The sequence below is a fragment of the Protopterus annectens genome, chromosome 4.part0 (assembly GCF_019279795.1).
Source record: "Protopterus annectens isolate FY-2018-M chromosome 4.part0, PAN1.0, whole genome shotgun sequence".
Classification (NCBI taxonomy): Eukaryota; Metazoa; Chordata; order Ceratodontiformes; family Protopteridae; genus Protopterus; species Protopterus annectens.
The window spans coordinates 1,997,961,072-1,997,988,571 of NC_056733.1; the positions used below are offsets into that span (position 1 = coordinate 1,997,961,072).

Genomic DNA, 27,500 nt, shown 5'->3' on the forward strand with positions numbered 1-27,500 from the left:
AAGCCGGGCCCCTAGTTGTTTTAGGTTAAGACAGTGATGAGTTCTGAAGAGGGATCCTGTGGCAAATCGAGCAATATTATGGTAAGATGTAGCAAGTTTCTTGAGGTTATTTTTAGAGAGATTGGTATAAATAGTAGAAGCATATAGAAGGGTAGAGATAAGGTGAGAACTAGCTAAGGTGGTCCAAGCTTCAGGTGTAAGGAATGGTTTGATTCTATAAAGGGAACCAATCTTTTTGTTTATTACTTTTATTGTGTTGTTAATATGAGAATCAAAACTGAGATTGTTGTCAATAGTGATTCCTAGTAGTTTTGTTGTAGCATCAGGAGAAATCAGAGTGTTATCAGAGGAGAGAGCTTGATTTGTGGGTAGGTGAGAACAATAGCAACTTTGTTTTCTTGGGGTTGAGGAGTAGGCAACGGTCAGAGAACCAACCAGTGTTCAACAGTGGAAAAAGCTTCTTGGGTAAGTGACAGGAGTTCAGTCTGAGAGGAAGCAGTGCAGATTATAGTGGATTCGTATGCATATTGTATGCAAGTAGTGTTTGGAATAGCTGACTGGAGGTCGTTAATAAAGATAGAAAATAGAAGTGGGCCAAGGATAGACCCTTGAGGTACACCTAAAGCGATAGGAAGGAGATTAGATAATGAGTTTTTCCTAAGTACTGCCTGCTGACGGTTTTCTAGGTAAGATGTAAACCAGGATAAGGAAGAAGGATGAATTGAAAGAGATTTTAGTATGTGCAGAAGGAGTTTATGATTAACCATGTCGAAAGCTTTTGAAAGATCTATGAAGATAGAAGATGATAGATTAGTGTTGTTACGGTTATGGTTGATAGCATTAGTAAAGGAGAGTAATGCAGTAGTGGTACTGTGAGAAGGTCTAAATCCATGTTGACTGTTAGCAAGTAGGTTGTTATGGAGAAGGTGGTTAAGGAGTTGTTTATGGACACACTTTTCCATGATTTTGGCTATAGGTGTTACACACACACACACACACACACACACATATATATATATTTATATATACACACACACATATACATATTGTATGTATATATATATATATATATATATATATATATATATATATACATATACATACACACATATATATAATTATACATATACATACACACATATATATATATTATATATATACATACACACATATATGTATTATATATATACATACACACACACACACATATATATATATATATATATATATATATATATATATATATAGAGCAAATATCACAACGAAGCAACCAAGCAATCCAACAGATATAAAAGTATAATATCTTTTATTTGCACAACACAAACACAGTAAGCGCTTTCGCTGATAAGCTTCTTCAGACCTTATAACACAATAGTAAAAGAAGTCCTTTTATAAGGATTCAAATACTAGTAGCCCAATCACAAGGAAAGACCTGAGGCTAATTGGAATAAGTTTTTAAAGTAACATTCATATTAATTCTTACATATGAAAATATATATAAAAAATATTTATAAAAATGCCAATATATATATAACCAATTGCATTAAAAACATATAAACACAAATAAACAAAACAAACATAAAAATGTATATATGTATAAATCATCTCTGAATTCTCCGTTTCTTTAGCAGACATTTTATGGAAGCTCTTTCATTCAATCCACTCCCTCTGTTGGCCCTAAAAATAATAATCCAATTAGTCTCTCTAAACTCAGTACGATTCCTAATATCTCCTTCCCTAATGCTAGGTGCTATAACCTCATGGACCCTAAAGAGAAAATAGTGACTATCATCATGTCGTGTGACATGTTTGGCTAGTGAGTTGTTCTCAGATCGTTTCCTAATGTTGTACACATGTTCTCTAATCCTGTCCTTGAATGGTCTATTTGTTTTACCAACATAAAAACAATGACATATTTGGCATTCAGCCAAATATATAACATTAGGTGTTTTACATGTAGCATCAGCACGGAAGGAGTATTCCCTATGTAAGTGTGGATGGTAAAACTTATCTGATGCACTAATATATGTGCAAAAATTACACCCTCCACAGGGACGAGTAACACCTCCACTACAACGGTCACTATTATAATTTTGTTAACAGAGAAGCCTCTTCGTGTTCTTTCTATTTTTGTACAAGAACTTAGGTCGTTCATCAACTATCTCTTTAATATCATCATCCACTTGGACAGACCAATTCCTACTAAAATTTTCTACTAACTCCCTGTTATCAGAGGTATAGAAAAGGGGGACTTTAAGTAGCTTACTCATCACATTTATGATGAGTGTTGATGACGCTTAAAGGGCCAAAATATGGTGGAGCAATGCCCTGACGTAGTGCACTAACATCATGCAATGAATCAGAAATCTCATTCTCTTGATACCCTTTGGATAACAGTCTATTTCCTAAACTGTTAAGTTCATCTAAAAAACAATCCTCCAAGGGGTTAAGCCTAGATGCCCTAACACCTTGGCCTCGGATCAAATTTTGAAAAATATACCCAGGGTGCACACTGGTCCTATATAAAAAAGAATTCCTATAACATGATTTACGGAATACGCCTGTATTAATAAGGCCATTGCACAGTTTCTCAATATAAAGATGAAGGTATTCAATCCGTGTAAATGACCAATTCAAAGTAAAATCCAGGCAAGTAGTAAGCATGTTAATCATATGATGAAATGCAAGTAACTCTTCTGCACTACCTCTCCACAATAAAGAGGGCATCGACAAACAGTCGATAAAACAAAATATGTGCCTTAAATTTTTCCGTGCCAAAGAATACAGTGTTCTCCCAGTGTGCCAAAAACATATTTGCGTAACTGTTAGCAACCCCATGGCACTGAGAATACATATCACCATTGAAAGTAAAGATGTTATTCTCCAATATCAATTCCAAAAAGTATGTAACCAGGTAAATTTGGACCAGAAAAACATGACTATGTTCAACAAGGTATTCATGTACAAACTGAACCCCAAGATCATTAGGAATAACCGTGAATAATGATTGTACATCCAGGGTAACAAAGAGTATTCTATCTAACTCATGAACATCCTTGACACAGTCATAAAGGTCAATGAGAAACTGTTTATAGAGTCTCTAAGGACAAATTTATTAGAATTAATTACTGGTCTAAGGTGTTTCTCAACATAAACTGAGAGGGGTTCAGTCACCCAACCTCCACCCGCCACTACAGGTCTCACTGGTGGATCGGATGGATTTTTATATAGTTTTTTATATATATATATATATATATATATATATATATATATATATATATATACACACACACACACACACACACACATATATATATATATATATATACACATACATACATATATACACACACGGGTTGCAGAAAATGAAGTATAACTACTCAGATGGAATGTTACGGTGTGTACATAATTTGCTTTTCATGTTAATTGTCCTGATATATTCTAGCAGTCACGTAGTATCCTGTTAATGTTCTACTGCTTTTATTTGTTCTTTACGGTTTTCTTGCTTTGGTTATTAGTATTTGTTTCAAAGTGTTGCATCCAAGAATTGCTGAAGAAGTTCTTGGATATGACTGAACAAAAGCGCTAAAAGAAGTCGGTTCTAGTGATATTGGTCTTTTTTTGTTTTATGTTATGTCGAAGTTTGTTTAGCATTTTCAGTATTTATTTTTTCGGTTTTTGAAGCACTTGTGTCTGTGTGTGACTTAGTACCACTGAAGTTTCCTCATATGCAGTCTTGCATATGGAATTAGCAGAATGCAAGAGGCAATGAACCCTAGGGCTTGCAGTATTTTTCTTGCAGATAGTTGGGTTTGGGTGGCCAGTACATTGAAGTAGTTTGTCAAATAAATCTGTTTTTCTGGAGTGAGGAATGCCATCTGGGCAGTTGTGTTTAAGGCTTGCTCCCAGGGATACAATCTTTTGGCTGGGTACCAGACGTGATTTCTTTTCACTGATGGCATACCCTAGGGAAGTTAGAAGTCGCTTTACAAATGTCAGGTGCTGAAGTAGCAATTCCTGACTGTCTGCCTGAATCAGGCAATCGTCAAAGTATGGGTAAATTAGAATTTTTCACTGTCTGCAGTATGCAATGGCTGGAACCAGGCATTTTGTGAATTCCCTGGGTGCAGTAGATAAGCCAAAGGGAAGTGCAGAGAACTGATAGTGCATAGAGCCGGCTCTGAAACATAGATATTTCCTACAAGAATCCCTTATGGGGATGTGCAGATAAGCTTCTTTTAAGTCTAGGGTGACTAGCCATGAGTCCTTGGCTAGCATAGGAAGCAGCTGTTGGGAGAGTAAGTGTTTTAATTTTGGAACCACCAGGAAGGTGTTGAGAATAGACAGATCCAGGATAGGGTGCCAAGAGTTTTCTTTTCTGGTTCCAGAAACAGTCTGGAGTAGAAACCCTGTCCCCTTTGCTCTGTTGGGACAGGTTGAATAGCCTTGATATTGAGAAGAGAAAATACTTGCTATTGAGCCTCTTCCCACTGGTTTGGGGGGGGGGGGGAGGTCTGGCCATCCGCTTGGGGTTTGCAGTGAGTGGAAGTAGAATCTGTATCTCTGGGATACAATGTTCAAGATCCATCTGTCCTGGGTAATGTACTCCCAGTTTTTTGCATGCAGGGCGAGTTTTCCTCTTAAGGGTGCAAGTACTTGGGCAAGACTGGGAAGGATGAAGGACAAGTCATTGTGAACCTTTTTCATAGAATGATGGCTTACTACTCACTGTTTTTGAGGTGGGAGCACTCAATTGTTTAGATCTGTGCATACACAGACTGTAGTCTTGGTGGTCTGCTGCCCCTGGGTTTGGACTTAGGAGGTCTGGGAGGGACTGGAAAGGACCAGTTTTTTGAAGGCCAATGCCTACTGAATCTAGCTGGCTGCACCTGTAGGAAATCTTTAACAATTTGCATAGATTTAGCTTTTTCCGCCATCTTTTTAAGGACTTCTGCTTTAGTGCCAAACAAACGTTCTTGGTTACTGGAGCATCTAGTAATTTTGCTTTGACATGGTCTGGCAAGATTTGTTCCTTTAGCCAAGCATGCCTTCTAAGAACAGACTCAGTGACAGCAGCTCTGCAAGATGCTTCTAAAGCTTCAAAACCACACTGCAAAGTATGTTTCCCAACTTGGTTTGCAGAATGCATTAACTCTTTATGTTCTGCACAATCAGGAATCAACATCATTTTTTGTTTAGTTCCATAATATATTGCGGATACTTTAACATGTGAAACTGTCAATTTAAAGCCCTGATGGCAAGAGTAGCAGAGGTGTATACCTTCTTACTCCATCTGTCTAAAGCCCTAGAACCCCTGTCCGAAGGGGTAGGGTTTTTGGCTGTAGTAGCCTTAACGCCTTTAGGTCCCTGGGAAATATCTGGATCCGCAGCAGGATTCTTAAATAGAAATTTGAGAGAGTCAGGTACTCTGTAGTACCTGTCAGTTTTCCTGGGACCTGGTGGCAAAGTATCAGGGGTAAGAGTGGATTCCAAGAAGACATCATCTACAATTTCCAGAACAGGAGGGATAGCTAGAGGCCTGTGCTGAGGCAAGTTTAAAAATTCCCCGAGTCTCTTTTTGGACTGTGGGTAGTCATCGCACTCCCAGCAGAAATGCTCTGAGGGTATGCAGGGTTTCACCATAAGAAAAATCCTCTGGTGGGGAAACAGAGGGAATAGAATCCTCTGCATCAGAATCCTCACAGATAGACAAAGGTATGTCCTGGTAATTAGAAGGGTCAGCGTCATTGGACTCATGATCTAAAGAATCAGAAGGAAAATCAATTCTTTATCTTTTAGAGGGGGGAAGGCTGGCTTCCTCTAATTAAAGTAAAAACGTCTTCACCCATTCTAAGCATTTGTTTCTGTGGCACGGGGGCCTGAGAATGCGCTTTAGTCGTTGGTTTCCTAGGCGTAGTGCAAAATCTGGGCCTGAGAAATTTGGTAGCTTTAGTTTGAAATTAATTAATCGGTTTAATATGAACATCGGAAGGCCTGAATACACCCTCAGAAGCAGATGCCTGCACAGTGGCTCCGGACCCATCCAAGGTAGAGACATCCACAGGTTCCATAGTCGAAGAAGCATCTCGTGGCATCCCGGACTCCGAATAGGTCTCAGTAGAGGTCTGAAAATCTGTAGAAGCGGGTATCAGGGGCTGCAAAAGCACCTCACTGAGAACTGGCAAACTGGCGACTAGCTTAAAGGAAGCGTCGTCGGCAGTTTTCTACCTATGCGGTCCTCTCTCTTTATCCTTGCGTTTTTTCGGAGGATCAGTAGTCGGATGGCTTATCGCAATACGGTGAACGACAGTGAAAGAATTTAGCGACAAAGCCCGACGACGAATAGTTCGGGCGTTGAACAGGGAAAAAAACTGACAGCGAGGAATGTCATGGTCTGAGCCTAAACAGGTGACGCAGTAAGAATGAAAATCTTTGTGAGGTTTTTGCTTTCCACAGGCAAGACAATTAAGTTTTTCTGACAACGGTTAGAGCAAGAAAAAAGGATCCCCAACGGGGTACTTGGCTTTAGAAGACTTCATGTCTGAAACTCGAACAAAAATTACAGGTAGCAGCCGACCAGCACTTGCGAACTGCTTCTGCTTTGGGCTCCGCTCAGCATGAAAAGCTGATGTAATGGCATCAGCTGCATGTTTTATACCCCTGACGACCTGACATCATAGAAGAAGCGACAGCATCCGATGCAGAAATCCCAAGACTCTGGTATTCGGGACGACTGAAGGCTACCTGTAGGCAGATAACCCAAGTGTGATGACTGCAAAAGTGAAACACGAACATCACCTAGGGGGAGGATCAGCAATGCAAGGGTCCCTTCCCTTGTCTAGACACCATTTGGTAAATCTTTCCCATTCAGCTAGGAAGGATTTTCTTGTAGTAGGTTTCCTGGCCTCCGTCAGGACTGAAAGCACGTCCTCTGAGTACTGGTGTCTGAAAGGGATCAAACGTTTATCACCCACAGTGTCAGGGACAACATCTGCAAGTCTGGGTGGATGAGAGTTCCCTTTTCTTGCGTCAGAAGGTCCACCTTGTAGGGTAGCTTGTAGTGATTGCCCTTGGCTAGATTATGAAGTAGGGGGAACCAGTGCTGCCTTGGCCAGTAGGGAGTCGCCAACAAGATTTTCGGTTCGTCTCCTGATTTTCAGGAGAACTTTCTGAATCAGTGGGAAGGGGGGAGAAAGCATAAAGAAGCTTCCCCTTCCAGGAGATGTTGAAAGTGTCTATCCTCCATGCTAGAGGGGAGTACATCTTTGAGAAGGTGGTCTTACAGCTGCCTGATCTGGGGGGAGGCGAACAGGTCTATTTCACTAGTCCCCCACCAGTGGACAATGTCTAAGAAAACAGTCCTGTCCAGCATCCATTCGTATTGTGGAGAGGATGTCCTGCGTATAAGATTTGCTTGTTTGTTGTCCTGCGAGAGAATGTAGGTTGCCTGCAGGGAGAAGTTGTGCTGAGAGGCTAGACCCCATATCAGCAGGGTTAGTCTGCACAGCAGATATGCTTTTTTTCCTCTCTGTTTTTTGAGGTACCACATTACTGTGGTGTTGTCTGTTACTATTTGTAAAACACCTAGTAGAAGCAGGGGAGTGAAGGTTTTTAGCGCTAAGAAGACTGCTGTCATTTCCCTTACATTGATGTTTTTTGCCTTCAAGGAAGGGTGCCAGGTTGCTTGCACCCTGTAAGATGCCGTGGTGGCTCCCCATTCTGAATCTGAGGCATCTACATGCATTACCTGAGTTGGGGGGGGGGGCTGGAGGGGAAGCCCCGGGTTTAGCTGGACTTGTTGGATCCACCAGCTGATCTCTTTCTTTAGACAAGGAAGGAGGGGGATTTCTTGCTCCAGGTGATTCTAGTGCTGAGACCAAATGTTTTTTAGGTACCACTGTAGCTTGTGCATATGCATTCTGGTCAGTGGGAGCATAGATACGGTGGCTGTCATTAAGCCCAGGGTTCCTAGGAATTGCCTTGCAGTTATTACTTGTACTTGTAGCAGCGCCTTGAAGTGGGAGGTCAGGGAGTTGACTGTTTTGGGAAGAAAAGCCTTCATTTTGTCCGTTCAGATTCTGCAGCCCATGAAAATTTTGTCTTGTTCTGGGTGCAAGGAAGACTTTTGGAAAGTTGAGGGTGAACCCTACATTTTGTAGAAGGGACATGGTGAAGTGCAGATGAGTTGAAAGGTTATCTTTGCACTCTGCAAGGATCAGGATGTCGTCTAGGTAGGGATAAATCTGACTTCTCTGTGTTCTACAAAAGGCAATGGCCAGGGATTTTGTGAACACTCGGGGGGCAGTGGACAAACCAAAGGGCAAAGCAGTAAATTGGAAATGAGAAGAGGGCCCAGAGAAACACAGAAATCTTCTGTGGGAAGGTCTGATGGGTATGTGTAAGTAGGCCTTTTATAGGTCCAAGGTGGCCATAAAGGCCTTGGTTGGGATGAGTGCTAGTAAAGTTGAAAGTGACAGCATTTTGAAGGTGGGCGCTTTTAGGTAAAAAGTTAAGGAGAGGTCTAAGATGGGTCTCCATGTTGTCTTTTTTGGGGACCAGGAAGAGATGGGAGAAGAAACCTTTTCCTTCCTGCCCTGAGGAAACTGGTTCTATGGTACCCAGCTTCAGGTCTGTCAAAACCTGTGGAAGGAGATGCTTGTAGGTTTTTGGGATGAAATGGCATGCCTCTTATGGATGGTTTTCCCTTCCAGGAGAGGAAGTATCCTTTTTGTATTATGGTCAGTACCCATTTGTCTGAGGTTATGGGTTTCCAGAAGGGGAGGCAGTGGGAAATTTCAGACGCATTGAGTTGGGCAACTAGCCTGGTGGTGTGAATATCCTTGGTGAATATGGACACTCCTCCATCTTTAGTGTTTCAGTCCTGGTTTGGTAGCCGAAAAGTGTGGTAAGAGTTGTAGCCTGTTATTGCAGGGATGCTCTCTGGAGCCTTGAACCAGGTTTCAGTTATTGCACAGATATCGATGTTTCCACTTTTAGGAGTGCCTCGAGTGAGAGTGCATTTTGAAGTTTAGACTTCTAGCATTGAGTAGCATTACCTTCAGATTTTACATGCTTGTACCTGTTACGATGGTGGTTTTGACCTTTGAACTTTGCCTAAAGAAGGCACTATAGGGGTGGCAAGAGCCTTAGCCAGTAACCTTAATCCCAGGTGCAGACCATCTCTGGCAAAGCATCGTGGTCTGTCGATCATGTCGTTCCAGGCACACAGATACTGGATCCCCTTTGAATTACACCAGAAGCTTAGCCAATTGTTGAAGTCAATCATTTTTCCTTATATTGTGGTGGTATTCTGGGTGAAGGCAGGATGCTGCTCAGGGCTAGGGTCATACCTGCCTGGGCCACATGATCTGAGAGCTCTTCCATGACTCTTCATATAGTCCAGGGAGGTACGTCTCAAGTCATTCACTCCAACATGGACAATGACAGAGTTATATTTGTACTTGTTGTGGAGTGACTTGAGTGCATGCGTTATGTGGCGGATCCTGACACCCAATAGGCAGCTGACTGTAATTTTCCCCTTGTTCAGCCTGGTGAGTGGGACATCAGTGTGCCTGACTATAGTCACCTATGACTGAAGTGTTAGGTACATTGTCTTGCCTTAGGGGCTGTTGCTGGGTGGCACACTGGTGTTGTGAGCTATGTGACACTTTGGTTGTGATTGGTGTTTGTTTGCGTTTCAGCTTCGGAGGTCCTTCTTGCTTGAGCAGGTTACAGTTAAGGGCCTCCGCATATGTGGATTTAATGTTGCTATGTGTGGGTATTGGTGGTGTGGGTTTAGAAGGGCTGTGTTGCTTGAGGTGTAGTGCGAGTGTTAACCTTCTCCTCTTGACTGTCTAGCACAATCTTGAGTGGAGAGAGCTTTGCTTCCAGTTTGTTTATGTAAATGCATCTCTCACAGGTTGTAGTGTTGGGTGGTAGGAGGAAGAGAGGGTTGTCTGTGTACATGGGGCAAATGCTGCATTGCCCCAGTATGCCCAGATTCACCAGATGGACAGGAAGAACACAGAAGAACAGGACAACCCAGTCCTCATCAATTCACACAGATAGGACAAATCCACTGGGACATCAACTGACAGCAGTCGTAGGTCCTTTTTATGACACCAGATGGAAAACTTTTCCATTTGGAAATATAGGATTTACTAGTTGTAGGTTTTCCAGCCTCCTGCAGAACTTGAAGCACATCCTCAGAAAAAAGATGTCTAAGAGATTAAAACCCTATCACCCACAATGTCAGATTCAGAGTTGACAGTTGTGGACGTACTAGGGTCCCTTTGTCCTGTGTGAGTAGATCTATCCTGTAGGGTAACTTGTGATAATGGCCCCTGGCTAGGTGCAGGAGAAGGAGGAACCAGTGGTGCCTTGGCCAAAAGGGAGTCACCAATAGGATTTTTGGCTGATCCTGCTCAATCTTCAGTAGGACCTTCTGTAGAAGAGGCAAGGAGGGAATGTATACAGAAACATCCCCTTCCATGAGAAACAGAGCGCCCACCTTCCACACCAGGGGATGTGGGACCCTGGCACAAAATTGTGGAAGTTGTCTGTTCATGGGTGAGGCAAGCAGATCTGAGGCATACCCCAATGATGAATTAGGTCCAGAAACACATCCCTGTGCAACATCCATTCATGGGATTGGGTCATGGACCTGCTTAAAGAGTCTGCCACTGTATTCTGGGCTGAGGGGAGATGATCTGCCTGTAGGGAGATTTGGCTTTGTAAGGCTAATTCCCAGGCAAGTAGGGCTAGACTGCATAGAATGGAAGACTGTGTTCCCCCCTACTTGTTATGTACCAAAGAGCAGTGGCGTTGTCCGTGAACCACCTCAGTACTCCAGGAACAAGATTGCTTTTGAATAACTACACTGCCAAAACCAGTGCCCTCATTTCCTTTACACTGATGTGTTCCTGGGCCTGCTTGGGAAACCAAACATCTCTGACCCTTCAGGCTTGGAGAGTTGTACCCCAACCTGTGTCTGAAGTGTCTGAGAGTAACTCTAGGGTAGGAAGGGGTGATTACAGTGGTAGGCCAGGGTTTCTGTTGACCTGGTGGAACCACCATTCTAGTTCCCTTTTTAAGCAAGGCAGGAGTGGAGTCAAAGTCTAACGGATGTAAGTTTTGCATCCACACAGTTCTTGGATACCATTGCAACTTCATGTGTAGTCTTGCAACTTCATGTGTAGTCTTGCTAAGGGTATCATGGGGATATACTGGATGTCATGTACCACAAGAGACAAAGGAAGTGCTGGCTGTCAAGGAGTGGAGAGGAAGAATGCTCTGGAAATAGGAAGTCAGGAACAAAACTTTCCATTGGAAGAGAGGAAAGCATTTTGTTTTTGCATTCTGCATCCCAGGAAAATGTGATCCTGTGAAGGGATGAGGGAAGACTTCTGGAAGTTTATAGTGAGCCTTAAACTCTAGAAGTAGTTCTGGGGACTGAGCCTGAAGCAGGTGGTCTAGGTAAGGGAAAATTTGAATTCCTGCGTTCTGCAAAATGTTATAACAGGGGCTATAACAGCAGTTTGTGAAAACCCTTGGTGCCATAGAAAGACCAAAGCACAAAACTGAAAATGTGAGGAAGCTGCAGAAAAACGTAAATACTTCATGAACATTGGTGGATGGGAATGTGAACATAAGCATCTTTTATATCCAGGGACACCATGAACCCCTGTGAAAGAATGACAGGGAGAAGAAAAGGTAGAGTCAACATACAGAAAGAAGGGACTTTGAGAAAGATGTTCAAATGGGAAAGGTCCAGGATGGGTCTCCAGGGGCCATCCTTCCTGGGGACCAGGAACATCCTGGAGTAAAAATCCCTCTCCTTGCTGTGAAATGGGAACCTCTTTGATAGTTCCCTCAAGCGATCAGGTCTGTGATGACCTGAGGAAAGAAGCTCAACTTATCTTTGGGGGGGGGGTCCCTCAATAACAGGAATTTTTCCCAAACCACAAAATATCCTGTTTTAATTATGGAGAGACCTGAGTAACCAGCTTCCAAGCAAAAAGACAGGGTGAGACGATAGGACAAGGGAGTGGAATGCCCTGGTGGCTGGTAGTCACAGGTTACCTGGCTTGGGTTGGGACTAAAAGAACTGTTTTGAGGCAGGGTGGAAGAAGCAGACTTATAAGAGGTTGGCTATCTAGGTCCCCTCTTGACAGAGAAGGCTTTCTAATAAAGGTGGTCTTTACTGGATTTCTTCTTTGAAACCACGGAAATGAAGAAACAAGTGTGTTTAAGATCCTGTAGTTCCTTTTCCTTTCTCCTGAAGAGATCTGAAGAGCTCCGCTGCTGAACTCCTAAACAAGGCTTTGTTATCCAAAACTGCATTCAGCAATTTCGCCTTGAAATCTTCAGGCAAAGGCTGCAGCCTAAGCAAACAGTACCTTCTCAGAACAGGCCCAAAGGCAGCTGCCCTAGCAGAGGCATCAGCAGCATCAAAAATGCACTTGATGGATGCCTAATCACTTGTGCAGAAGAATTAAGAATCGCTGCTAATTTTGATTTTGCTGGGGAATCTGGGATGTCTGCCAACATTTTCCTTGCGTCCGCCAGAAGGGCCAGGGAGTACTTTGCCATGTGGGTCTGATAACTGATTGCATGGAAGGCCAAGGTGGCAGCAGTGTATCTCCTTTCTCAAACATTACATGACCTTACTCTCCCTATCAGATGGTAACAGGAAAGTGGATGGAAGCAATTTTAAAGACCTGTTCATGGAAACAGAAAAGTTAGCCGGGTCAGCAGCAGGAGTCTTGAAAAGGAACTTGGGAGTCCTTAGGTACTTAATAGAACCTGCCTAGATGTTTGGGGGCAGGAGGCTGAGAGTCTGGGGATTTGGAGGCAGCCAGGAAAACATCCAGAAAGACAGGCAGGACTGGAGGAATAGCAGAAGGGGAGTCCATCTGCAAGAGATCATAATACCTCTTCTGGATATCCAAAACTTGGGAGCAGGTCCATGTGAATTCTTTCATTTTAAGAATTGTCTCTCCAAAGGAGATGCCCTCCCAGGGCAATCTGTACCATTAGATTATGTTCCTCTGGGGAGGCATACCCTAAGGGAGAAGAAAACTGGGTGCAGTAGGCTAATGACTCCTCTCCAGAGGAATCCTCCTCCTCTAAGGTAATGTCCACAGTTGTCCTTTTGAAGGATGTGGAAAGAGAAATGGTCTGCAGAGCAAGAGGACAGGTTTGAAGTCCCATAAAGGCATTAAAGAGGCTTTGCGACAAACTTCCCAATCAGGAGGCTGCTGAGGGGTGGCAGGAAGATGCATGTTTAGTTTTAGTTTTCTTTTTAAGGGCTTCCATACAATGAAAATTGGAAGGACTGGACGTTGCCTACTTTCAACAATATCATAAAGGTCATCCTCATGCACCATAATTTAAAACACACCATGAGGACCTTCGGATATAATAAGCCCAAGTTACCCCTTGTCGCCCTTCCCTTACGGACATGCCAGCAGACTACTTTGGGTGGTACCCACCGAAGGTACATCCGCCACCTCCAGTATGGTCTTACACCAGCCTCAGCAGCAATGACTAGAAGACAGGGTGCAGCTAAGGGCATGGGCCACAATATTTTGGCCTTCTTTGGCACAGGCTCGTCCATATGGCCCGACATCACATCCATTGTGTGTGCAACGTGCTTAAGTCGCTGATTTTTTAAATATAATTTTAGAGAGGCTAGCCGACTCCTGAGGGTCTTGGGGACAAAGGATTTACAAATGGTACACGTGGTGTGGTCTGGACCTAGACAAAAGAGGCAGAGATCATGGGTGTCTATTTGGAATCTGCCTTCCACACTGACACTTGCCCTTCCTAACTGACATGAACACAACAAAACAAGCATCAGCAAAATATTTTAGAAGAAAAAACCCCAATGGGAACTTATTTGAAAACTGGAATACAACTGTTCTAGCAAGTAAATGCCTGATGCAGGCAATAAGACAGGAGGCAGAAAAGTTCTGAGGATAAACCAGACATCTCTTTATGGCCGATGTACGCATTGTGTGGTGCAGAGTAGCACGTACCTCGCAGTAGCATTAAGGCTTTTGGATACTGGCTGGACATACAAGTCAGCTGGAGACAGACTCCCTTATGTTATGAATACTGCAGCATATGAATAGGAGGACATCAAGGGTGCAGCTGCTGCAATGGGACCCAAAGCCTGTAGGATTAGTCGGGTTAGAAGAGATGAATTTTGTATCACCTTTACTTGGAGCTGTAGAGTGTTTATCCGAGTAGAGGGAAGAGAGGCTGTGTGTCCAAACAAGCCCCTATAAACTCCAGACTCTGTGTTGGGATGAGAGGAGATTTGCTGCAACTGACCCAGAAGAAAACACAACTGGAGCATGTAGTCCCTTACCTGTATTAGTTGATGCCTGGTTGGGGCAGCAGTAAGGAGCCAGTCATCTAGATGTAGAAACGCCCAGAATCACAGCAGTCTCAAGTGAGCTGCTACCATTGCTATGCATTTGGTTAACACTCTTGGGGCTGTCGTAAGACCAAACGGCAGTGCTCTTAATTGGTAATGACAGTCTCGCAGCCAGAAGCGTAGGTATTTCCTGGAGCACCTGTTCATTTTGATGTGACAGTATGCATTCTGAAAATCAAAAGCACACCCATTCGTCCTTCTGCAGCAGAGGTTAAACAGACTGAACCGTGACTACCCAAAACTTTTTATACTGAACAAACTGATTTAGCTTGCTGAGATCCAAAAAAGGTCTTTTCCCTGTCTTTTCTGGCACTAAGATGACATCTGAGTAAGTTCTGTACCCTCTTTAGTCTGGGGGCACCTTCTGAATACCTATTTTTTCTTGCTGCTTTATTTCTAGAGATGCTGCTTCCCTCTGACTAGGTGGAACAATGGGGGATTTTCTTCAGAACTGTAAGAGGGGCTAGGGAAAATGGTATAATCCTCTGCACCAATGAATCTTTGATAGCTAGACAGGCTCTCTGGTGCAGGGATAAACAATCCATGAATGTCTCCAGAAAAAGACAACCGGGTCTCCTTTCAGGAGTGTGGATAGGGACCATTTGAGAAAGAATCTTGAGATCCCTGGTTCTGTGGACCACATCTGCCATGTGAGAATGGCACCTTCCATTTGAGTTTCCCCCTCTTCCCCCTTAGGGAAGTATCTCAATGTGGATCTTGGAAGGACCCCAAGAAGCAGATTGGCCAGACCTGAAAGCCTCTAAGTAACACTGATTCCTCCTGGGAAGGGGTATCGGAAGAGCAACTGCCTTGACTCCAGGACGTCTCAGGAGACAAAGTCAGTTGGTGACCTGGGGGACCTCACCCTTATAAAAATCAGTGTCTTCTGAGAAAGATTCCTGGGGGGGGGGGTGCTGTGTAAAATCTTACCATAATCATAGATGTCCTTCTCTTCCATGTTGCAATATTCTAGTTGTGGGATTTCCTGCCCTTAGGCGACTCGTATGTCAGCTCCTATACAAAAGCTTCAGTTTGCTTGCTGCAGTGTACGTGATGTCAGATGCAAGGCCATAAACCAGGGGTCTTAAATGCGACATCTGCACGGACAATCCTCAGAACTTGAAGGCCAGCAGGTAGAGAAGGCGGCCCAGTAGGAGGAATGCCAGTGGGGACAGGTGTGTCGCTTTACTATCATTACGTAGCTTAGGTAGATCCAGAACTTAGTTGGGACTGAAGGAGAAAGTATGGGGGGTAATGGTGGGTGGGAAGGAATACTGCAACATGGAAAAGAAGGACATCTATAGTTATGGTAAGATTTTACACAACTATTCTATGCCCTTTTATTCCTATGTTGTAGTATTCTAGTTGTAGGAGAGTACCACAGCTTAGATGTATGAAAGGGAGGTGGATGCTGAAGAGGTTTCTACAAAGTCCTGTAGGATGGCCCTGGCGAATCCTGCCCTAGCTTTGGAAACCTGGTCCAGTTTGTAATGTTTGGTGAAAGTGTGGATAGTGGACCATGTGGCTGCTTCCATGATCGATGCAGCGTCCAGACCTTTCATGAAGGCCATGGAGGCGGCCACAGCCCTAGTGGAATGGGCCTTTACTCCCACTGTTTTTTTTTTTCCCCCATGGTGAGAGTAACAGAGACAAATAGTTTTCCTGATCCAGCAAGCGATGGTTTGTTTGGAGACCGCCTTGCCCAGGGCTCTGGGGTGAAAGGAGACAAAGAGCTGCTTAGACTTCCTAATGGTTTTGGCTAGGTAGAATATAAGTTGCCTGTGCACATCCAAGGAGTGCAGTATCCTTTCCCCTTCATTAGTGAGGGAGGGAAAGAAAGTGGGTAAGTGGATAGATTGGTTTACAGACAAGTCATTGACTACCTTGGGCATAAAGGAGGGATTAGTTCGTAGGGTGAATCTGTCTTTGTGGAAGGTGGTGTAGGGAGAGCAGGCCATTAAGGCCTGCAACTCTGAGACCCTTCTGGCTGAACTGATAGCAACCAGCATGACAGTTTTCTATGTGCACATCTGTAAGGAAGAAGACCCAGCTGGTTCGAAAGGGTGCTGGCTTATTTTTTTCCAGGATGTAGTTGAGGTCCCAGGGCAGAGGAATAGGTTTCTTTGGTGGCCTCATGTGTAACACCCCTTTAAGAAAAAGCTTTACGTCGAGCCTGGCTACCAAGGGGGATCCAGGGCCAAGCAGGCTGATAGAGAAAAAAGGTGTACTTTTACAGAAGAGTATGAAAGTCTGATTTTAATAAGTTGACACACACAAGTGAGAACAAGGCTGATAGAGAAAAAAGGTGTACTTTTACAGAAGAGTAAGAAAGTCTGATTTTAATAAGTTGACACACACAAGTGAGAACAAGGGGGGGCATCCACCAAACATGGCTCCCTTCCCTTGTCCAGACACCACTTAATGAATCTTTCCCTTGTCCAGACACCACTTAATGAATCTTTCCCACTTGGCTAGTTAAGAGTTTCTGGTGGTAGGTTTCCTTCCCTCCCTCAAGACCGAAAGCACTTCCTCTGAGTAGTGGTGTCTGAAGGGGATCAAATGTCTAAAATCATCCACAGAGTCAGGGATAACATCTGCAAGTGTGGATGAAGGAGAGTTCCTTTGTCTTGTGTCAGCAGGTCCTCATTGTAGGGTAACTTGTAGTAACTGCCCTTGGCTAGATTGAGAAGTAGGGGGAACCAGTGGTGCCTTGGCCAGTAGGGTGTCACTAACAAGATTTTTTGTTTGTCCTTCTGTATTTTCAGGAGGACTTTCTGAATCATTGGAAAGTGGGGAAGGCATAAAGAAATGTCCCCTCCCAAGAGATGCCAAAATCGTCCACTTTCCATGCTAGATGGGAGTGTGTCTTTGAGCAGAAGGTCTGCAGCTGCTTGTTCTGGGGGACGCAAACATGTTTATTTGTGGAGAACCCCAGCAGTGGACTGTGTCTAGGAAGACCCCCCTTGTCCAGCCTCCATTCGTGCTGTGGAGAGGAGGTCCTGCTTAGGAGATCTGCTTGCTTGCTTGTCCTGTGAGGGGATGTAGGTCGCCTGCAGGACCAGGTTGTGGCAAGAGGCTAGGTCCCATATCAGCAGGGTCAGCTTGCACAGCTGGTAGGCCTTTGCTCCTCCCTGTTGGTTGAGGTACGACATAACCGTGGTGTCGTCACTATCCGGAGCACCCCTGGGACCAGAAGGGGAATAAAGGTCTTTAACTATAGGAAGACTGCTGTCATTTCCCTGATATTGATGTGGTTGCTCTGTAGAGAAGGGTGCCAGTTTTCCCGGACCCTGCAGGATGCCAGAGGTGCACCCCACCCTGAATCTTAGGCATCTGTATGCATTGTTTGGGTTGGGGGTGGGTGGTTGCAGTGGAAGTCCCGGGTTTAGAGGGATTTGCTTGATCCACCAGCTGATTTCTTTCTTCAGACAGGGAAGGAGGGGGATATCCTGTTCTAAGTGATGTAGGTGTTGGGACCAAATGTTTTTGAGGTACCACTGTAGCTTGCGCATATGCATTCTGGCTAGTGGTAGCATGGGGATGGTTGCTGCGATTAAGCACAGGAGACGCAGGAATTGCCTTCTGGGAATGGAGGGATTCCTACAAGTGGGACGCCAGGACAGACCCTTGTCCTGTGGGACAAAGGCCTTCATTTTCTCCCTCCTGATTCTGCAGCCTAGGAAAATCTTGTCCTGGCCTAGGAAAATCTTGTCCTGGCCTGGATTCAAGGAGGACTTTGGGAGGTTGATGGTAAACCCTAGATTTTGCAGAAGGGATATGATGAAGTGCAGATGCCTTAAGAGGGTATCTTTGGACTCTGCTAGTATTAGGATGCCGTCCAGATATGGGTAAATCTGGATTCCCTGCATTCTGTAGAAGGCAATGGCAGGGGCTAGGAACTTTGTAAAGACTCAAGGGGCAGTGGATAAACCAAAGGGCAAGGCACTAAATTGAAAATAAGAGGAAGGTCCAGAGAAACGTAGAAATTGTCTGTGGGAAGTCCTGATGGGGATTTGAAGGTAGAATTTTTTAGGTCCAGGGTGCCCATGAAGGCCTTGGCTGGAATAAGAAGCAGCAAAGTGGGTAGTGACAGCATTCTGAAGGAAGGTACCTGAAGGTGTAGATTTAGAAAGGAGAGATCTAAAATGGGTCTCCAAGAGCAATCTTTTTTGGGGACCAGGAAGAGACGAGAGTAGAATCCCTTTCCTTCCTGTCCTGAGGGGATAGGTTCTATGGTGCCTAGCTTTAGAAGTCCTCACAAAACTTGTGGTAGGAGACGAATTTGGTTTTTGGGGGGAAAAGGAATACTTCTCCTGGGTGTTTTATTCTTTCCAGGAAAGGAAGTACCCTTTTTGGATAATGGATAGGACCCACTGGTCTGTGGTGAGGGCTTGCCAGAGGGGAGACAGTGCCAAAGGCATGTAGAGAGTGGTAGGTGGGCCAGGCAGTCGCACATTATTGGGACCTCCTCTATCCTGAAAGGGTTGTCTGGGTTGAGGAGGTGGTGCATTAGGTCTGGACGAAGTAGGTCTCCTTGCCCCTCTTCTAGATCTGGAAGAGGAGGCAGCTGCCTGAGGAGGGTTGCCCCTTACAAAAGTGGTTTTAGCAGGGTAGTTCCTGTAAAAATTGGGAATGGGGGACACTAGCAGATGCTTGATGTCCTGTAATTCTTTACTTTTTTCCTGCAGATTCTTGAAGAGATCTGTACATTGTTTTCCAAAGAAGAAGTTGTGGTCCAGGGGGGCATCCAAGATTTTGGACTTGAAGTCTTCAGGTAGATTCTGAAGTCTTAGCCAGGAGTATCTCCTGAGGACAGAAGCAGATGTTGCAGAGTGGGCAGATGCTTCAGCATCATAAGCTGCATCTGATTGAATGTCTGGCTACTTGCTGAGCTATGGAGAGTTTGGAGGCCATGTCAGCCTTAATGGGACTGTCAGGAATACAAGCCAGCATGGAGGAGGCTTGAGACACTAAGTCTAGAGTATACTCAGTCATGTGGGTCTGATCATTTATGACTCAATGCCAAAGTAGAGGGTGTGTATACCTTCTTTCCCATCCTATCCATCTATCTGCTACCTTTATCAGTGGGTAGAGGGAGGCGGAAGGCAGCAGTCTAGACTGTATCAGGAGCACTGGTAATAACAGCTGGGTCTGCCAAGGGAGGTTTAACTAGGAATTATTGCTCCTCTGGCACTTTATAGAAGTGGTCAGGGCGCTTGGAGGCCGGAGGCTGGGAGTCTGGGGCCCTAGAAGGTGAATTAAAGGCATCCAAGTAAGCAGGAAGCACAGGAGGGACAGCTGAGGGGAAGGGTGATTCCATTTGAAGCAGCTCAAAGTACCTCTTTCGGGTGTCAGTCATTTGAGAAGTATCCCACTTGAAGAAATATTTCATCTTGGTGATGGTCTCACCAAAGGTAATTTCCTCAGGGGGAGAATCCCCTCCCACAGCTTCTTCATCAGGCGAATACTACTCCTGGGGAAAAGCAATCTGAGATGTATCTGAAATGGAGCCCTCTGAGGAAGAAAAGGAAGAATCATACTCTTCCTCCCTAACTTGAGAGGTCATGGGTGTGAGGGAAGAGGCAGAGGAAGACCTAGAGCTCAAAAAAGGCAGAGTAGTGGGGGCTGAGGCTGAAGGCCTAAGGGCCATGAAAGCCTGCATGAGAGGGGAAGTGAAAACCTGCCAATCTGGTATGGATTCTGGAAAAGAGGAGGTACGCTTGTTTTTTTTTGTTTCTTTTTGGCTGGGGTGGAGGTAGGAACCGGCCTGGCATCAGATTTTGAAGAAATTTCTGCAGACTGGATACCAGTCAGAGGTACCATAGAAACCAGTTTGACATCGACGGTAGTCAGTGTCTAGGCAAGCTCCGAGGACGTGCCGGTTGTCCAATGGCTTCCTCAAAGGTCATCGTTGAAGTCGATGGAACCGCCGAGCGCTCCTCAACCTCCAGATTGGCAGTTGGCGGGGCATCAGGAAGCAGACCGGCTGGTGAGGAAGGCCTAGGAATCTTGGCCTTCTTTCGAGGAGATTCAGGTTTGGCCTCTGATGCGGGATCCATTCTAAGGGCTAACTGTTTTAGGTGCTGGTTTTCTCGATAAAGGATTAAAGTGGCCAGACGGCTGCGTATGGTCTTCGGCACAAACGATTGAAAAATTGAGCAGGAGGAATGGTCATTCTCCCGGCCTAAGCAAAAAACATACCCATCATAGGCATCTTTATGGGGTATCTGGCACATGCATTGGCACTTTCCCTTACCTGACATCAGCTAAAGGCTACAACAACCAAGCCCAAGCAATAGCAATTAGCAAAACAAGAAAAATAGAAACCCAATGGGTTACTTAGCTTTATTGATGCGATGTCTGTGAAGGAGCGATCATAGGATACGTAAGTCGTCTGCAGATGAAAAGTTCTGGGGACTGTGCGTGCAGATGCCACATTTAAGGCCCCTGATTTATGGCCTTAGATCTGACGTCCCAAGCACACTGCAACAGCCAAGCTGAAGCTTTTGTATAGAAGCCGATGTAAGTCGCCTGAGGGCAGGAAATCCCACAACTAGAATACTGCAACATAGGAATAGAAGGACAAGTTCCTCCTTTTGCATATCCTCTTGTCTGGGGCTTCCTCAGTGGGGTGTTCTGGGGAAATTAAAGAGAGAATGCTCTGATGGACTGGCTGGATGCTTGCTCGGGTTGGCTATCCCAGTGGTAGAGATGGTCGGGGCTCAGGACACAAAGCACTATGAAGTAGGGATGTCTGTTCTGGTAGGGGGCAGGAACGTTTTATCTCTAGACAGAAAAAAACCTCTCCATAATCTTGAAAGCAAAATGTGTAGGTGAAACAGAAGTCAATGGCTCCAAAACTGAAATCTCTTGGATCGACTCCTGCATCCCCCTTCAGCACTCCACTCAAGGAGAGAGTCTGACCTGAGCTCTCCAGCTCAAAGGCTCTGAGGGAAGAGATGGCTCTGAAAGTTTCAAAGTCATCTTCAAGCCCACAGATCTGGCACCGATAATTTGTCTGTAAGAGTCCTCCTACTTTGAAAAAATAGGTGCCAGTTGGCTCAGGGGGATCATCGGAGTCAAAGTCTCAGAACCGCTAGCTCCAAAACAGAAGGATGGAGTGGAGAAGTATACACAAAAGGGGAAGTGTATAGTCATCGGCTCTCCGGCCCAGAAGGAGTCTGAGCCGGGAGACTTCCCAGTGTACATGTGTCCTGAGAAACTTCATAATCCTGTCCATGTCTGCTTCTGAAAGGCTTCTAGAGGATCAGAGAGAGGAGGGAAGCCTAGAACGCCTTTGAAATTACTCCTCTAGGAAAGGAGGGGGGAGGCAGCCTGGATGAAATGGGATGTGATGGAAGCGGAAGGATATGGAACAATAGAGGACTTGAACTTTGAACTGTCTGATCCAAGACCTATGAATCCAACATTTTCAGAATCTTATCAGAGGACTTCATTCAGGGAGCCGAAGCTGAAGTTGAGTGATGCTCAGGAGACCTTTTCTAAAGACTCCTTGTCCTTAGCCAGAGAGTCGATATTTCTGAGTTTTGAGAAAGGGTTTGAGCTTGAGCCACCAGAGAGAAAAATGTAGAGGGCAAGAGATCCTGCAGAATTAACTTGTTCTTGAGGTCGATCAAGGCCCTAGAATTAAAACCAGAGCAAATATCAGTCAGTATCAAGGTGGGCTGGACCCAGACTTATTCCCGGTGGGCATCAGAATTTAGGATCTTATGCCCACAGGAAATACAATTTTTAAACCCAGAGGGTTTTTCAGACATCTTAAGACTGCAACTACCATAGCAGATGCAAGTAGTAAGGTCTTAGCTAAAAGGCCAAGAAGCAATAAAATTATACTGCAAGAGAAAACAACCTATCTATACCAACAGACAATTTTTATACATACAAACCAGACTTATAAAATGCTGACACGAAAGCACCAAAAATCCACAAACGAACACTGACATCACAGACATAAAACTACAGGCAACCATTTGGTCGCACCAGAACAAAACACGAAAACTGAACCACATGAAACTCACCCATGTGGGGGGCTACGACTCCACCATTCCCGTCAAGGGGTGCTGTGCCCCCCACACCCCTAACTAAATATACCAACTCCGAGACTGCACTACGGTGGGGAAAGGGGCAAAGTTCACCATGGTGGACAAGTGGCTACTTACCTACAGCTTTTTGCCAGTGATGTTGTTCGTTTAAGTGGATTTTTAGTGCTTTTATCTTGGCGTTTTAAAAGTCGGGTAAATGATACTGCAATTATCTAAAGTAGACCCATATATATATATATATATATATATATATATATATATATATATATATATATATATATATATATGTTCAGGCACCTAGGCAGCGAGACATTTCCCTGTAGTACATTTGACTGGGGACACATAGCTGAAGTGACATTTAGCTGCAGAGAAATATGGCTGTTTGCAAGTTCCCTGTGGGCAAAGAGACACACACACACACACTGCCATGCTCACAGCTTTAATAACCAAATGTATGGCGGCAGAAGTAATTAGTGTTGTGCTCAGTGTACAGCATATGCTTATATAACTACAATATGTAGAAGCATGCTACAGCATGGAGGAAATACTGCAGGTTACTGCAGTCACATTTATGCTCCAGTATGCATTTTAGGTACTGTTCCCTAGACACTCTGAAGAGGTAGTGGTCCACACACGCCAATTATAAAGGCACTGCCCATTGTGCACATTGTGCACTGCATTTTTACTGCCACTGACATGCCCTCTGGCCAGCCTGCTGCTGACGCCTGCCATATTGCCTGCTGTCTCATGTTCCCTTGGTGACCATGGGCATTGTTTTCCCCTTATGCATTTGGTTATTGAAGTTGTGAGCATGGCAACATATTCTTCTCTTTGCCCACAGGGAATTTGCAAAGAAATGTCTTGCTGCCTAGGTGCCTGAACCTGTGCACGCCCTAAAACTAATACTTGTGTGTGCACACCCTTAAACTAATACTATGTTGTGTGTGCACACCCTTAAACTAATACTTTGTTGAAGCACCTTTTGATTTAATTACAGCATTCAGTCTTCTTGGATAGGAGTCTATCAGCATGGCACATCTTGACTTGGCAATACTTGCCCACTCTTCCTTGCAAAAGTACTCCAAATAGTACAGTTGTGTACACTTACTATAAATGTAGATGTTCGAGTGTATTCACTGCTGCAGTAATACATTTGGGTTATCTGCTTGCAGGTAGCCCTCAGTCGGCCTGATTAACAAAATCTTGGGTCCTGCGTCGGTTGCTATCCCTTCTTCCATGATGTCAGGTCGTCAGAGGTATAAAACATGCAGCCAATGCCATTACATCAGTTTTTCTTGCCTCAGATGTCAGGTGCCCCCCTAATGGGGAGCAATTAAATAAAAAAATACAATGATATACCTCCAACAAAAAAGCAAATACACCAAAAAGGCTTTTAAGCATAGTAAAGGAAAGTAGAGGTATAGCCAAAAGAAGTTAGAGGGCTGGAGGGAGGGTAACCAGGACTGCAACAGTGAATACACTCGAACATCTACATTTATGGTAAGTGTACACAACTGTACTATGTTCTTCGCGTTCCACTGTTGCAGTCATTACATTTGGGTAGATTCCCAAAGCTATGGTTGGGAGGAGTAATTTAGACAGCATTAGGACCAGCTATAAGGCCCTGCAACACTGCAGTGGCAAAGTCAGCTCTGGACTTAGAGAAAACTGGCAAATGATAATGCTTGGTGAAAGTATGCACATTGCTCCAGGTAGCAGCTTCTAGGATGTCCCTGGTAGGGACATCTCTGAGAAAGGCTGTAGAGATAGATGCAGCCCTGGTGTAGTGAGGTCTGATCCCTGGGGGGATAGGTTTTCCATGGTGCTTATAGCAGAAAATAATGCAATTGCCTTTTGCTTTGAAATAGCCTTCCCATCTGCCCCTGCAGCAAATGCCACCAGCAGTTGTTCACATTTCCTTTGAGGTTTAGTCCTGTCCACGTAGAATCTAAGGAATGCAGTATCCGTTCCCCTTTGTTCTGTGGATTGGGAAAGAAGGTTGGCAAATGAATAGACTGATTAAGAGCCACACTGGATACCACCTTGGGTATGAAGGATGGACTGGTTCTGAGGGACACCCTGTCCGCATGAAAGATGATGAAAGGCTCTACTGCCATAAAGGCCTGTAATTCAGATACCCTTCTAGCTGAAGTGATTGCTAAAAGGAAAGCTGTTTACCAAGAAATACATTTCAAGTCTGCAGTAGCAGCTGGCTCAAAAGGAGGTTGAGTGAGTTTCTCCAAAACAAAGTTAAGGTCCCAGGCTGGGGTTGGAGCTCTCCTGGGAAGTCTCAAATTTTTGGCCCCTCTGAGAAACTGCTTGAGCAGTGGATGAGAGAAGAGGCGAGGTTCTGTGCTATAATGAGCTGAAATGGCTGAGGCGTGGATTTTAATGGTGGAAAAAGACAGGCCCATGTGAAGCATCTCAGTTAAGTATTGTAAAATCTGAGGCAAATTGGGTGCTGCTGTGCTCATCCCTTGAGATTGGTTCCAGGCACAGAACCTTTTCCATTTTTCAGCATAAGATTTTCTAGTACTAGGCCTCCTTGCCTCTAAAATGATATCCATCACAGGTTTACTGAGGGACAGTAGAGGAGAGATTATGTAATTAGTCAGGCTGCAAGGTTCAGTGTTAGAAGCTGAGGGTGCAGAATCTGGTTTTCCTGCTGACAACAGGGAAGGGAGTCTGAGGCAGGTGCCATGGGGATAACTGTGATACACTGCACAGGAGGGGGGCGTGGCCAGTCTGGAGCAATCAAAATCATCTTTGGTTTGTCCTGTTTGATTTTTAGTAGTACTTTGTAAAGGAGAGGCAGAGGGGGGAAGGCATAGACTGATAGGTTTTTCCAGCTGAAGGACAGAGCATCCACTTTCCAGGCTTACTTGTGGGGAGTCCTTGCGCAAAATTTGTCCAATTGGTAGTTCTGGGGAGAGGCAAACAGGTCTATATCTGGGCTCCCCCATTTGCTTGTCAACATGTTGAAAATTCTTGGTTCCAGTTTCCACTTGTGTGGGTCCATGAGGTTTCTGCTTAGTCCGTCTGCCAGTGTATTTAATTTCCTGGCAGGAATTGAGCTTGTAGGTGCATTTGGTAGCTCAAGGCTGTGTTCCACAATGCCATGGCTAGTCTGCAGAGGGGGTAACAATGTGTATCCCCCCCTGCTTGTTTATGTAGCACATAACAGTGGTGTTGTCTGTCTTTACCAAAAGTTGTCCTGGAAGACTGTGGTCCTTGAAGGCTGTCAGAGCATTCTGTACAGCTAACACTCTTTTTGATTGATATGCAGGTGCATTTGACTTGGGTTATGTGCCCTGAATGCACTTCCCTGCCAGGTGAGCCCCCCCATGCATAGTCTGATGCGTCTGTTAGGGTTTTGGCGGCAGGGGGTGGGGTGAAAGGTAGTCCCTTGTTTTGGTGGCAGGCCTCTGCCCACCAAAGGAATTCTAGGCGTAGGCAAGGTATAATAGGAATCATTGCTTCTAGAGCCTGAGAATGTTGATACCATAGGCTTTTTAGATACCACTGTAGTTTCCTCATATGCAGTCTTGCATATGGAATTAGAAGAATGCAGGAGGCCATGAACCCCACGGCTTGCAGTATTTGTCTTGCAGATAGCAGGGTTTTTGTGGCCACTTGTTTGAAGTAGGTTGGCAAATTAATTTTTTCTCTGGCGCGAGGTAAGCCATCTGGGAAGTTGTAATCAAGCTTGCTCCCAGGAATATAATTTGTTGACAGGGTACCAGGTGTGATTTCTTTTTGTGTATGGTGTACCTCAGACAAGTTAGAACCCTTTGTACAAAGGCCAGATGATTCAAAAGTATGTCCTGGCTTTCTGCCTGAATTAGACAATCGTCCACGTATGGGTACATCTGAATATTTCTTTGCCTGCAAAATGCAATAACTGGAGCTAGGCACTTTGCGAATACCCTGGGTGCAGTAGATAAGCCAAAGGGCAGTGCAGAGAACTGATCGTGCATGTAGCCTGCTTTGAAGCGTAGGTATCTTCTGCAAAATTCCCTGATTGGGATGTGTAGGGTATGCTTCTTTTAAATCTAGTGTTGCCAACCACGCATCTTTGCCTAGCACAGGAAGTAACTGGTGAAGAGTCAGCATCATGAATTTTGGAATTGCCAAAAAAGGTGTTTAGAGTAGACAGGTCCAGGATAGGACACCATGAATTGTCTTTTTCTGGGTACCAGGAAAAGTCTCGAGTAGAAACCTTGTCCCTTTTCCTCTTCTGGTACCAGCTGAATAGCCCCCATGCTTAAGAGAGAAAGCACTTCTTTTTGGGCCTCTGCCTACTGATTAAGGGGCAGGTCCGACCACCCTCAGTGTTGGCAATGTGTGGAATTGAAATCTGTATCCCTGGGACACTATTTAAAACCCATTTGCCCTGGGTAACGAGTTCCCAGTCTTTGCATGAAGAGCAATCTCCCCCCCCCAAAGGGGCAGTCAGCTAAGTGCTTGGAAATTTTAAACGAAAGCCATTGAGACAGTTTACCATGGGGGGAAGTCTTATTACTCTCAGATTTGTAAGTGGAGGCCCCCCCCCCCCCCCACAGGTTAGTCCTGTGTGTCCCCTGGGACTGAAACCTGGGGATTTTGCTGTGTCTGGGTTTGGCTTGAGAAGACCTGGAAGGGGCTGGAAAGGACCAATTCTTGGAGGGCCAGTGCCTACTAAATCTAGGTGGCTGAACTTGTAAAAAATCTTTAACAGTTTTCACAGATTTAGCTTCATCTTCCATCTTTTTAAGAACTTCCTCAGCCTTGTTACCAAACAGGCGGTCCTGATTTAAGAAAGCATCCAACAATTTAGTTTTAACATGATCAGGCAAAGATTGCTCCTTTAACCAAGCATGCCTTCTGTGCACTAATGAATCAAAACTACATTGTAAAGTATGTTTTCCAACTTGTTCAGCAGAATGCACTAAATCCTGTAATTCTTTATTTTCCACAGAGTCAGGAATCAACATAATTTTCTGTTTAAGCAATCC

At 44.6% G+C, this 27,500-nt stretch overlaps 1 protein-coding gene across 1 annotated transcript in view; it reads right to left on the minus strand.

Moving 5' to 3' along the window:
• The window catches only part of KPNA4 (karyopherin subunit alpha 4), a 1,407,074-nt gene that overhangs the window by 224,779 nt on the left and 1,154,795 nt on the right, over window positions 1–27,500 (minus strand). The window contains exons 14-17 of the mRNA XM_044069621.1: window positions 21,324–21,335; window positions 17,387–17,391; window positions 16,437–16,461; window positions 8,580–8,609 (exon numbers count right to left, since the gene is read on the minus strand). Coding sequence (XP_043925556.1) covers window positions 8,580–8,609; window positions 16,437–16,461; window positions 17,387–17,391; window positions 21,324–21,335 — 72 coding nt within the window. The remainder of the gene's footprint in view (window positions 1–8,579; window positions 8,610–16,436; window positions 16,462–17,386; window positions 17,392–21,323; window positions 21,336–27,500) is intronic.